Source organism: Drosophila eugracilis, unplaced genomic scaffold, assembly GCF_018153835.1.
Source record: "Drosophila eugracilis isolate 14026-0451.02 unplaced genomic scaffold, ASM1815383v1 contig_2147, whole genome shotgun sequence".
NCBI classification, from domain to species: Eukaryota; Metazoa; Arthropoda; class Insecta; order Diptera; family Drosophilidae; genus Drosophila; species Drosophila eugracilis.
Window position 1 is genome coordinate 949,181 of NW_024573030.1, and position 12,904 is coordinate 962,084.

The 12,904-nt window shown below is 39.3% G+C and overlaps 2 protein-coding genes across 5 annotated transcripts in view; one reads left to right on the plus strand and one right to left on the minus strand.

Moving 5' to 3' along the window:
- Positions 1-424: 424 nt before the first annotated feature.
- The window catches only part of LOC108103530 (1-phosphatidylinositol 4,5-bisphosphate phosphodiesterase), a 50,697-nt gene continuing 38,217 nt past the window's right edge, over positions 425-12,904 (plus strand). For all 3 annotated transcript variants that reach the window (XM_017209055.2, XM_017209056.2, XM_017209054.2), the window contains exons 1-2: positions 425-553; positions 10,185-10,231. The gene's annotated coding sequence lies outside the window, so the exon portion shown is untranslated. The remainder of the gene's footprint in view (positions 554-10,184; positions 10,232-12,904) is intronic.
- On the minus strand, positions 4,532-6,970 carry LOC108103531. 2 transcript variants are annotated; one of them, XM_017209059.2, is made up of 4 exons: positions 6,207-6,970; positions 5,743-6,155; positions 5,178-5,668; positions 4,532-5,123 (listed from the first exon to the last, which is right to left on the minus strand). In XM_017209059.2, exons 1-4 carry the CDS (start codon positions 6,370-6,372, stop codon positions 4,847-4,849), a joined length of 1,347 nt encoding a protein of 448 aa, XP_017064548.1. In that variant the 5' UTR covers positions 6,373-6,970; the 3' UTR covers positions 4,532-4,846. The 2 variants fall into 2 exon arrangements, with proteins under 2 accessions (XP_017064548.1, XP_017064549.1); XM_017209060.2 differs by having other exon boundaries at positions 5,743-6,140; positions 6,207-6,969.

The window sequence follows — 12,904 nt, forward strand, 5'->3', positions numbered from 1 at the left end:
ACTCGTGCGAAACGGACGCGATTTTCATTTGTGCTCCGGGAACCAACAACAACAGACAAAATAAAAACAAACAAATTAAGAAACGGTTAAAACTCCGGGTAAAAAAAAACGCAAGCGGTGTTAATTAAAATTAGGAAATATATAAAAGCCACAGACAAAAATCAAAACAAATAGCGCAAAACAAAAGTCCTTCGTTTTAGAAACCAAAAAAAAGTTAGCGCAACACGCGCTTTAAGTCACTCCTTTTTGCCTTGCGCTCTTGTTTGCCTTTTTTTTGTGATTTGGCTTCCTGACAATTTCTGATATTCGCGCGAGGTAAACAACTTTAATTTTTTTGCGGTGTATGTTTTTTAAAGTGAAAAAAAAAAAACAAAACAAAAAGAGGAAAAGATAGAGAAGAATAAAAACAGAAACCAAAAAGCAGCAACAACAAATCAACAAAACGGAATCAAAGTCAAACAAACACAAGCACAGCGACAGACAGACGCGAAGGAAGCTTGAAAAGAGAGGAAAAAGCGGAAAAGTGTCGAAAGAGGCGAGGGGAGAATCAAAGGTAAGAGGAGCATTGCGAAAAATGCGTATTTCTTGTTGATTTGCATATTCAAAAGTTTTGTGCCGTGTCTGTGGGGGTTGCAAAGGCAAATTAGTTTTAAAAGCCCGCTTTTAGGCGCCGCATTTAAGCTAACATCCTGCAAGGCTACAAAAAGTGCCAATAAACTACAGTGGGTGTTAGGGCACATTAACGGATCTACTTTATTTTATAATAACTATTCATTTTTGTCGAGAAAAAGACTGCAGTTAAACCTTTTGATTCTTAAAGGAAAAGAAATATGAGTACCTAATTTTTATTTATTTATTTTGTTTTAAGCCTAAATGCAATTTAAGAATTTAAATTATGTAAACTTAGTGATACGTTTTCTGCTAAGAGTTAATAAGTAGAAAGTCAGAATTAATCATTCAAAGTAATAATTTATAAATATTATTTTCTCTAAGCGGCATCATAAATGCATATATGTAGCTTTTATTCATATAAAAATTGTTTTTTCTTTACCGTAATTGAAATTCATAATTGTTGATATTTCGAAAAGGGGGTTTTTGAAAAGCGATCATGGTCTGAATTGTAAATGATTTACCAAAACGTAAACTTGGCCATGAGGCTGGGAAGAGGGGAAATAGGGGGGCGATAAAGTAGAGAAGGAGGAGAAGGACCAGGTGAAATACATAAACAAACAAGCGCGCGAAGAGGAAGCTACGCAAATACATAAGTAAATGAATAAATAATGTAAACAAAATATTAAATTAGAAGAAATTTACTTGCGCGCACGCCGACGCAAACACGAATGAAAAGAAGGGGAGGAGAAGGCAGATGATAAGGCAGCGTCGGAGGAGAAGCTGGAGGTGGAGAGAGGAGAGAAACGCACATAAAATTGAAGCACTGAAATTTACACACGCAAAAAACGACGTCGGCAGAGCAAACAAAAATTTGCACGTCCTTTCTCACTCACACCCATTGTTACCTGGTCTCGTTCTTTCTCATTCGCACACACAGTAGCCACTTGTTTCGCCCTCTGCCAACGTCAACGCAGCTAATGTGCACTGAAAGAAAACAAAATAGTACACTTAAAGTAATGTATTTATGTAAAAATATGTTAATTATATGAAAAACTTAAAAAGTAGACTGCTATGAATGACTCACAAATGATTATTTAAATCTTAAATAATTATTTAAGACTGCACTAACGAACTCATTCACTAAGCTAGCAAAATGAGTCATATCAGAAAGTCATTATAATTTTTTTATGTTTTAAGTCAGATTTCAGTAAGGAATTCAATATAGTTCTTTCCATATTTTCCTCTGTAATAATTGTGAACTGCATTTAAGAGGCTTTACTGTACTGCATTGGCGCAGTTTTTGTGGCAAGTGTGGTGATCAGTAGCTTTCTTCCCCTTCTCCCGCTACCTATTCCATTACCTTTTGTTTGTTTGCCCTGCAACCGAGTTAAAGGGGCGGGCCAGTTGGGCGGTGGGTGGCATCGGATTGTGCAATAAAGCTATAATACAAAAAATAACAAACAAACCGTTACAGCGACCGCCGTCGCACACTCATCCTACTAACACATACGCACTTTCGTTTGGTTCGGGTAACGGTGAGGGGGAAACAGGCGAAAGAACAATAATAATCATATTTGCAATCGTTCTCCCGCTCGCACGATCAGCACCCACGCAGAGCGGGAGCGAAAGGGATGGAGTGATGGGGAGCCGATGAAAAGGAGACGATATGCAACAGAGAGTGCCAATACAGTAGTTATTGGTTAAGTTGATGAAAGGATTAGGAGAAATTAACAGAAGATCATTATATTAAATATATATTTTATGTCAATATTTAAAATTTTAAAAATATTTTGGAATATTAATTATTATCTGTAATTAGCCGTTGTGAGTGCCCACTGTACTTAAGATAAACGCGCTCTCTCCGTTTCGAGTGCCTAGTTCTCCATCGCTGCTGGCTCTCCGTTCTCAGTTGGTCAGTGGTCGTCCACCGGAGCTTTTCCCGTTAGTACCGCTCGCATAATATAATCCGCGATAAACAGGGAAAAAACATCGAGAGGGAGAGTGGACAGAAAATAGAGAGTAACAGAGGGAGAAAGCAACGTGTTTTGCGGTTTCGTTTTGATTTCGGTTTTAGTTTCGTTTGCCGCACAGGTTGAGTTTTTCATTGTGTTCTGGGCTCTTCGTTTTATTTTTTTGGTTTTCTTTTCTTTTTTTTTGTAAATGTGCGAATAAATATTCTGATCGCGGTGTTTTTTTGCAGTGACGTTTAGTTTGTGACAAGTGATGAATGCAAAAAAAGTGCAAGAAGAAACGTTCGTTTGTCACCTGTTGTGAAAACGAGGGAATGCGAGAAAGGAGAGAGAGCAGAAAGAATGAGAGAGAGAGTGAGGCCGACTGATCAAAACTGTAAATCGTGCAATGCTCTTCAAACTGAAATTTGCAAGGCGGGAAAAAAACAAACAAAAATATAAATAAACACAAATAACAAATAAAAATAGGTAACGAAAAACAAAACAACAAAAGCCGAAGCCAATTAATTAAATACGTAAGTTAAACACTTGAGCCTAAAACCAACAACTATGATCAGTACACTACAAAAAACGGTCTACTATTTCATTGCTATTTATTTTGTTTTTTGTTATTTATTTTCTCTGTGTATTTCTCATGTTTTAAACTTAAAAACATTTTCATTATCAGTATCATATTTCTGGAAATTTTAGATTTATATACATAAGCCGGATGAGTCATAATTTTATTATTATAAACTATATTCACAAACAAAGTCTTTCTATATAGAATTTTAGTTTAAGATTTTTAGAATATACATATATTCATGAATTATAAGGAATTAAAAAGGGAAACCACCCACATGGCACATTTTGTAATAGATAATAAATGTTTGCCCAGTTCCGGAAAACAGTGTTATCTTTCATATGAAAATTGCTTGGTAACAATTTATGGTCTTGTATGCAGTAAATAAACTTGAATTATCATAAATAATCTAAAATCGCCGAGGATTACTATAGCTTGCAAGAGATAAAAACGTTGCAAACACAATTTTGTTCTGTTTGCGGGGTATAGAGAACAGCGTTTTGTTTTGATTCTAAATATAGAGAAAAATGGCACCCAAAAGTCCAATGTTTTGCTTGATATTCGTAGTTTTCATATCACCGATAAGAAGAGAACCGAATTACATATCCAATTACAGATTAGTTTGTTTAATTAATGTTCCATTTTGTCATATCCATTTGGTTGAGACAGAACACAATACCCCTCATATGTATATCCACCATTTTCATTCGCATTTTCACACCCATTGCGACAATTATGGTTCGCATTGTATTATGCATTTATCGAGTTAAGGCCTTTTGTGCCTACGACTCAGTTCACCTCGCTTGAGTTGATTCAGTGCGATTCAGTCAGTAATACACGGCAATTCAGTAAATTCGGATGACATTGGGGCCCCTCCAATGAATGGCAATCGTTGTCGAACGCGGTGCACGCGGCGTATGCGTAATTTTTGCTTAAGGCTCTTCCGCACTTTTATTCGTTACAAAATAGAGAAGAACCAATGAAATTATTCATAATGAATAGGGTTTTTATTGATAGTTTCTTTTTTGTATTAAAAATTTATTGGGTTATGGTTAGTAAGCAGAAACCTTCCATCTTTTAGGCCATAAAAACCGAATTACTTTGTATATATGTTATGGCTAAAATCGAATAGAATTACTGGGTATTACATTGACCACCCACAACCCTATGGTCTGAACTTTCTGTCAAGTAATTCACTGCCAAGCTGTCAATCGTGTTTGAACACCATTTCGAAATTAGAATGAATTGTGTATTTCGCGGTCGACCGCAAACCGAACAATAATGGATTTGGACAGTCACATTCAGATATTGCAATCAATTGAGGTGGAAAATACAAATGGGATATGGACATGCACACACATTAAGTTTTATTTGCCCAATGTTCGTATCATTTTGCGTTCTTATAACTTTATTATTACTGTTATTTAAAGTCTAGCAGTTAGGAATACAAATTCGTTTTTTGTTAAATATCATTTTGTTATCAAGAAACTTAAATTCAGGCTAGGGGAAATTTTTTATTCGAATTTTTCTGGTTTAGCTTGTGAAATACTATGTCAAAAAAGAAAAACGAAATGTTTTTAGTGAGCGTAAATGAAAATTCTCACAATATCCCCATTGACCCCTTTTCGACTCGACTCTTTTAAAAACTCCAAAACAATGGAAAAGACTCTCTTGATCATTTTCCCCTCATCATCGAATGAAGTTAATACATGGCAATAAGTAGGAATACGGCGGCTATCGCTATTCGAAGTAAATTATCAGCCATCGGTGGTGTGGCAAATGCGGGAGCCAGGCAGTCTAGTGTTTCGGCCACCATGTGGTATACGTAACCTTGGAAAGCTCCTTGACAGTAGCCCCATTCACGTTCCGTCAGATAGAAGATCATATAGCGTGCGAAGCCCATGCTCTTCTTTAGATTCGAAATCTCCTTTTGCAAATCCTCATCGATCTCGTTCTGGCGCAGAGCCTCTTTGTATTTTCTAGGTAAAATAGGTTAAGGATCTTGTCTTTTTGATAAGACTTTTAAAACTTACAACTCCAGCTTGGCCAGTTCTTGTTCGCATCGCTTCAGAGTCTCGTAGGCGGTGTTCAGTTGTTCCTGTTTCTCGGCCAGAGCCACCGACATCTGATCATTCTGTAGGGCAAACTGATCCTTGATTGTGAGCAGCTGATCCTCCAGCTGGGCATTTTCATGCTCCAAATCGAAGGCTCGTTTCTGTTGTTTGGCCAACTCGGCAGCATTTTCACGATAATTTTCCAATTCGCGAAACATTTCGGAACGGCAGATTTCTAGCATTTCAGCGAAATTTGAACATTCCTGCGACTTGGACGCCAGTTCGCTGTTCAAAAACGCCTCCCGCATCTTCAGCTGCTGCAGCTCATTGTCCAGTTCGGCGCAACTTTCCATGGTCATGCGGATGCGACTCATGGCCCGCATCAGCTGATGAGACAGCTGTTCGCCACGTCGTTGCTCTAAGCAAATCATCTGGTTTCGGGTTAACAGCTCGGTTTGGGTGCGAGCAGCCTAAGGTGAATAATAGTTGTAGAAAATATAATATTTTAAAGAAGTTCTTATTTGGATATTTCTTGTTAACTCACATGAGCCTGGTATTTGCGAACAAGCGTGTGCAAATCCCCGACCTCTGACCTCCGGCGTCGCCATAGCTTCGCATGCATTAGATTAAAGAACTTGATGACCAGCAGACGGGTTTTCGCATTCATTTCGTCTTCTGGAAGATCAAGAGTCTGGTTTTCGATAGCCAGCAATGCCTGTTGGGGTTTTTCCTCAATTTCCAGCTCAGTTTCCTCAGGGTTTAAGATGGGATTACGAGTATGGGTTCTCTTAATTTGGCCCCTTGATATTCGTCCCGCTGGTGCCTCATCCCAGCCATAGAATACCGGATCGGATTTGTTAATATTCCGTAGACTGTTGTTGGGCAGCTCTCGAACCGGAGAAGGTGACGGTGCTAGGCTTTCGAAAATCCGCTGCAGTTCGCCTAAGGTTGTGTTTTCTTTTTTATCAATGAGAATCGCTTTTTTTTTATCAGACAAACTAAGCTCACCTATGCTCTCGTCCACTTGATGGTCCACAATGGAACTAGAGAAACCCATCTGTCGATTTGGTACATCTAAATTGATGGGATCCATCTCGTCCAGATCCTTCAACTTCCCATAGGCGAGTGGACTAGCTTGTGGCTTGAGATCAATTGATTGCTTCGATAACGACATGTTTTCCCGTCCTGAGATGCGCTATTCCTTAAAACGAATCCTTTCGTTAATAAAGTGTTTATTGTTTTCTTTTTGTTTTTGTGATACAAAATGTGCCGAAATATTTGAGGGTGAATGGAAATTTGTCTTTAACTGTTTTGAACTCTTATTTCGATGTGGATGTGTACATGTAATCAGCACTGATTGACAGGCCATTCACAGCAAACTGTGTATGGATTTTTTGTAAATTTATAGAGTTCTGGTGGAAATGCTTTAAGTTTAAAAACTAATTGGCTTGGTTAGGATGGGATGCAAGTGTTTGGAGACTCTGTTGGCGACCTTTAACCTCGTTTAGCTTGCTTGCGAGGAATGCTGGCTGGGTTCGTTTAATGGCCCGCCTTCAACTCATTTCCTCATTCATTTCCCCACCACTCTCTCTCTCTCTGTGTATGTAGTCGAAATATCAAACGAGAAAATTACATTATTGACTCACTGACGTCGTTGGCATTGCCGTTTCCCCCATTCCTCTGTGCCTCCTTCCCCGTTTCTGTTTCTGTTTTGGGGTTTTGGTTTAGGTTTTTCCTTTTTTTTTTTTTTTATGGCCAGCGCGCACCGCGCGCCATTTTGACAGTTTGAACGCTTTGCAAATAAACCGTTAGGAGGCATGGCGTTGACAGCATGGACGTCGCGACGCCTGATGCCTGCACTGCGAGAAAATCTTACTTAGAAGAAGGATGAGGAAGTAGAGCCTTAGAGGCTTTCAATCAAAAAGAGCAAAGGAATTCGTAACCTCTTATTACATTATCATTAACATTATTAATATAGAACTTTTAATGTAATTTTTGTGCGTGTCTTGATAAATGTTTGCTGGCCGAGGCATTGTGATATCAACGAGGCAGGGGAGCCACAACAAAAGGGGTGGGCGAGTTGCAAGAGTGGGTAATGCAAAAGGGTGGCGGATACATGACAGGCAAGATTAGATACGACCCGGGGAACTCTCAGAAACAGATATGTTTGATGGCCGGAAATTTCTGCACTTTGCAGCTTGCAACTGTTGCTATTTGCCATGAAAGTAGATCTACTTACTAACTAAGATTTATAACATTCATAGTATTAGTTAGTTTATTCATAGATTTCCTCTTTCAATTTCCTAGATAAACCCTAAGCTTGCCCTAATTAAGATGTTAAAAACATGTTAGGGGTTCGGTGTCTATATCTGGCCATTGGATAAATAGCCAAGTGCATATCGTAATTACTACTACTCACCGTGTTTATCCATGAGATACAAGTAGTACTTGAACGAAAGTATCTCAAGGTATTCAGCTGCCAGCCAGAAGTATCTCATGGCTTTCATTTTCGATTTGATCAAAGATTGCCGCCGCAACAAGGAGGCTAGCGAATAAATTCAACAAAAACCCAAGCCGCAAGGCACTGGCTTGGAAAAGCAGTCGGTGGGAAGGGGGGGGCAGGGGGAGAGGGGCTTTTCGGTTGTGGGAAATGTGGAATTTTCTGGGAAATCAACGAAAATCGAATCAGGCCCAAAAAACACACACAGGCAGAGGAAAAGTGAACAATTTTATTAAAGCTGCCGCTGCCGCCGCCGCCGCCGCCGTTGCGTTGCGTGAAAAGCCAAAAGGTTTTCCCCCAAACTGCTGTTTCACTTGATTGACCAACTGACGAAATGACAGAAAGGACTGAATGACCAATTGACAGACGGACGGTGAAGTACCTTAGTGATTATTTACATGAGTACTTATTTTTTAGTACCTCTTAGTTATGATGTAGTTAAGGTTATAGTATTACATTTTTTATAGTAGGAAATATACTCAGGAAAAATCTTAAATTCTTAAAGAATCTTAAATGAAAAGTTAAGCTATATATATTAAACTTATTTCTGTTAGTCATTGACACTAAAATGAAGCCAAAAAAGAGGTATAAAAGTAGTGCTACCTCTGGAAAGTTCGGCATAGTTTTAATTAAAATATCATTAGGCCAGGCGAAGTGAATGTTTTTCTTTCACTTTTTGTTTTTTTTTTTTTTCTCCTGCGCCTTGGCAACGCAGTAAGCCAGAAGCCAAGGAGGGAGTGGTGGATATAAAAGGGCGTTCGCAGAGGGGGGGGCCAAGAAAGTGGGAACGAATGAGGAAGTAGGTTGACTGCAAACATCATCAAACTAATTATGAACAAGCCGAGCAGTAGCAGTGGCAGTGCCAGCAACATAAAGTCGAGTATCTTTTGCATATGAAAGCAGCTGTGGAAATTGGAACGCTGTGGAAAACCCCCCTTTTTGCCCAGGCCCGCCCAACCAGCCATTGATTAAAAGTTTTCTGAAAAGTCAACACAGGACAGGAGCAGTGCTTTTTTGACCAGACCAAAATGCAATTTGCAGTGAAAAGAGTCACAAAAGTTTCCCTGAATTATTCAGCAATTCAAGATGAATTTTTCAACTGTGGAATCATTTTTCGAATGGCCAGGAAAATGGGGGAAAATGTACACAAAAAAGGAAATGTAGGTTGTTGGTCCTTATCTTAAATTCTACGTAATGAGAAAATTTTAAAAGGCTAAAGTTAAGTTTAAAAGAGGAAAATTCTTGAAATTTATACTTCAACTTTCCTTTGAGTTTTCTTTTTGTGTATTTTAACCAAAATCCTGTGTGGGCGTGGCACGCTCGCCCTGTATTTTGTGTATGCCGTAAAGCTCGAGAGCTTATCCCAGGCCGTAACCCACCTCCCCGCTCGGAATATCTGCCTGCCCTTCCCCTCTGTATTATGGCCTGCCCTTTTTTGCAATTTCGCTGCTCATTTGCCAGCTTTTTTATTTGCATAGCCGTCGTCGTCATCGCTGTTTGTTGCTGCCTTCGTTACCTGTTACCTCTGTTACCTCTTGCCTCTTGCCTTTGCCTCCCTACCTTCAGTTTCGCCTCACCTGGGCGGCTGCTGCTGTATTTTATTTTATTTGCATTTGTTTGTAAATGATTAACAAAGAGGTTAATGTGCACAGCGAGCGAGATAAACAGCGAACAGGGAACGCCAGCTGAGTTTCAGTTGCCTCTTTTTTTTTTGCTTTTCGGGATTTTCCAAGGCAAGGGCAAGGCAATGGGTGGGTGGATGTTTGTTTCTAGAAAGGCGAAGGAAAGAAGGGAAGGATGGAATGAAGGGGGCAGCTGGCAGCTGGAGCAGAAAACATACAGCGCCCGTCTACACCAAAGGCAAATACAAGGCACTAAGATTAATACACAGCAAAAGCAGATTGGCTAAAATTTGGGTAAAATCTGTGAATATTTTGTTGGATTTAGAAATGGTTTTTTTTTAGAGAATTTTAGAATGAATTTTTATATGATTTTAGTCCCAAAAGAAATTGATTTTATTTTAATTTTTTGTCTTTAAAAACTTAAAAAACTTAATGAGAAAAATAAAGTTGAAAAATTACAATATTTTAGTTTAGTATTTCTCACAGTGCACTGAAAACTTGTGTGGAAAGATGGAAATTTAGTTCATTAGGTACACCGCCCTGCATGTGTGTGTGTTTTAGTTTTTTTTTCTCTTAGTATCTTAGTGTTTGGGTGTGGAAGTGGGTGGCATCATTTAGAGATGCAACATGAATGACCTTCGCTCACACACACACACACACACATAGACAAATTACACTCGTGTGGCTGCTCGCTCGTCTTTTCTTTTATTTTGTTTGATTTGGAAAATTAAGGCCAAAACTGCAGCAGCTGTGGGACTTGAAGTATATACACGGCTTACACGCGATATGAGAATAATGTATACAAGCATCCTGCAAACTATTCAGATTTTTAATATATATGTTTTTCTTTCTTTCTCTTTGCAGTTTGCTTGGCTGGAGTTACGCTCATCAATTTCTATCTAAATGTGGCGGTAAGTTCTGTGTATTTTTTTTAAGGATCTTAAAGTAGAGAAAATTCCAGACTTCTTCTGCCTGGAAAATCACAGAATATTTGACAATGGCAATTGCTATAACCTATTGCTCTTTTAGTTTCTTGGTTGCAGCTTTTTCTATCTTCGCCGAAATAGAAGCCAAGAAGAAAAAAATCAACCCAACAACTTTTAAGTGTGGTTGAAAAGTTTGGTTTTTTTGGTTTTTATTATTTTATTATTATTAGAGTTGGTTCGTTGGCTTCGTTGGTTTATGTATATTTCATATGCCATGAATGGCACACACGCACATTGCTGATATATGTACAACACTCATACACACACACAAACACACACACGCTCACAGCATACAATAGGGGCAAAAGTTTTGTCATGGATTCAAGTCGGCACGCCTCAATGTATGCAACACACTTGTGGCTCATGTTGTATTAATATAATCACTTTGGGAATTTTCCCCGACTTACCAAACGGCACTGAAAGGAAATTTGTTGTCATTTTTAACTCTCTCTTAATAAGAGTTAATAAACTATCTGTAAAGACACGCCTAAATCTGATCAATTATGTTGAATTTTTGTTAAACAAAATGTGTTTGGTTCATTGCTTATAGAATGCAAACATAAACAAACAGCAGGAGCTTATATTTACCTTTTCTGAAAGCAGATGTTTAACCCTTTATTTATAAACTGTTTTGCTAAGCAAATGTTTTTCTCAGTGAAAAGCAGAAGCAACAACATGCGAGCATGTTAAATGGATATTAAACTATGACTGCGGTTCCTGCCTGTTCCCTTTTTGTTGGTAGTTGAGGTGGGGTTGGGGGGACTTTATCCCCCGATTCTGCCCAAAAACTTGGCCATTATGTTCCAGTTGATGTTTTGGTGGCTACCATGTCCGCATCCCTGATTATGACAGTTATATGTCGTGCGGCTGGTTTTCGGTGAGTCAGTTTCAGTTTCAGTTTCAGGTTTGGCTTCGGTTTATGGGGCGTATGAGTAATCTCTGCCCTTGAAGCTACCTTTTGCGAAAACCTACAAAATTCTCGGCCAGGAAATAAGGGTTTAAACAGATTTTAATTACCCGCCAAGAAAGGCAATGCTTGTTTTTTTTTGGATTCATGGAGTTGGTTTAGGATTTTTGGGGGATTTTGATGGAGGATTGAAATCTTGATTTCTGTTCTTGTTTAAAAGGTTTTCTTCCAAAAAGTGTTAATATTTGTATATATTTTAAACTTAAATAGCTCAAAAAGTTTATATATTTATGGCTAACTATCCGTGTTAATCTATATTAACTTTTTTACAGAGTATTTGGATGAATGTTATTAAGAAGAAGAGTTTTCTAATCTCACTTTTGCCTTTTCCGGTCTACGGAGGTAGAGAGGGAGAAATCTCTTCCCCTTTTTTTTTGGGAAAATACCCGCCCTCCATTTCCATTTTTGCAGACTTAGTTTTTGGGGCCCTTTGTTTTAGCCTCGTTTTCCTTTTGTCATAATTTGGGCATGTTAATTTGCCGGGCTTATGGCTTTTGAGTGGCGTGCCGTGCGTATCCTTGTCGACCCTCAACCGCTGTCCTTTTACCCCACCCCCCCCCCGCCCAACACCCAACCACTCTTCATTTCCCTCAGTGTTTTCCATGGCCAGAAATAACACACTCATACAGCCACACACACCCTCACATAAGCACTCACACAGACAGGATGGATGGGTGGCCATCAAAAAGTGTAGCATACAGTTTTGCGTCGCTTATGTAATGCAATGCTCGAGCATCTGACGTTGTCTGCCTTGACTTTCATGCGTACGTAAGTGTGTGCGCTATGCGAAAAAGAGAGAAAGCAACAGAGAGAGAGAGAGAGAGAGAGAATGTGAAAGAGATGGAAAGAGAAAGGAAGAGAAAGTGATAGAGGCAAGCAAAGTGAGACAGTGTGTGGAATGGACCTGGCTACGTGCACATACATTAAACGTTCGCCTAATGTTGGCGTCATTAGCCGCGCCACCAGCCCAAAAAATAGAAAACAACACCTCCCCCCACCCCCTCTTTCCCTTGACCTACGCTCATTCTTACCAACCGCCCCCGCCCCCTGCAAAACATCTCACCACTAACGTTCACCTCCACACCAAAAGTTTTCAGCATTTTCATGCCTTGAGCAAGTCTTTCCTTCTCACTGAATTTTCTCGCCCAGCAATTTGGGCACTGAGATATGGCTTTTATTTTGAAAAGAATAAACTACTTTTCCAGTTCAAAGAATAAATTCAAATATTAGCCAAAATTTCAGGTTTTATAATGGCAAAAACACTGAGAAGTTTTTGAACTTAAAAGGGCCTTAAAGATACTTCCTTGATCTTTCTTTAATCAGAACTAAATTCTATTGATAAATCCTTAGTTAGTAGCTCTGTCCAGGTTGGGGCTGGACTTTTGTGGCATTTGCAACTTTTCGAGCAGCCCAAGAGCCACCCACTCGTAATGCTGATGACATCGGTGGCAGGCAGACTGCACTCGAAACAGCGAAACTTGGGGGAAGGGTGGGCAATCTGGCGCAGGCGGCGCATCTCATCAGACCAGGAATGTTGCTTGAATATAAACCCACGAGTTCGGACTTTTTCCAAAGGGGCACGGGGGGGTAAGAGGAGAATAATGGCGTCACTCACACACACTTGTAGACTT

What these genes read in the sequence shown, in the direction of transcription:
- LOC108103531 (XM_017209059.2), bottom strand. Translation starts at nt 6,372, where the DNA reads ATGTCGTTATCGAAGCAATCAATTGATCTCAAGCCACAAGCTAGTCCA. An exon ending in TCAAGTGGACGAGAGCATAG is followed by an intron (nt 6,156 to 6,206) that starts GTGAGCTTAGTT and finishes TTGATAAAAAAG; the next exon opens with AAAACACAACCTTAGGCGAA. An exon ending in TTCGCAAATACCAGGCTCAT is followed by an intron (nt 5,669 to 5,742) that starts GTGAGTTAACAA and finishes TATTCACCTTAG; the next exon opens with GCTGCTCGCACCCAAACCGA.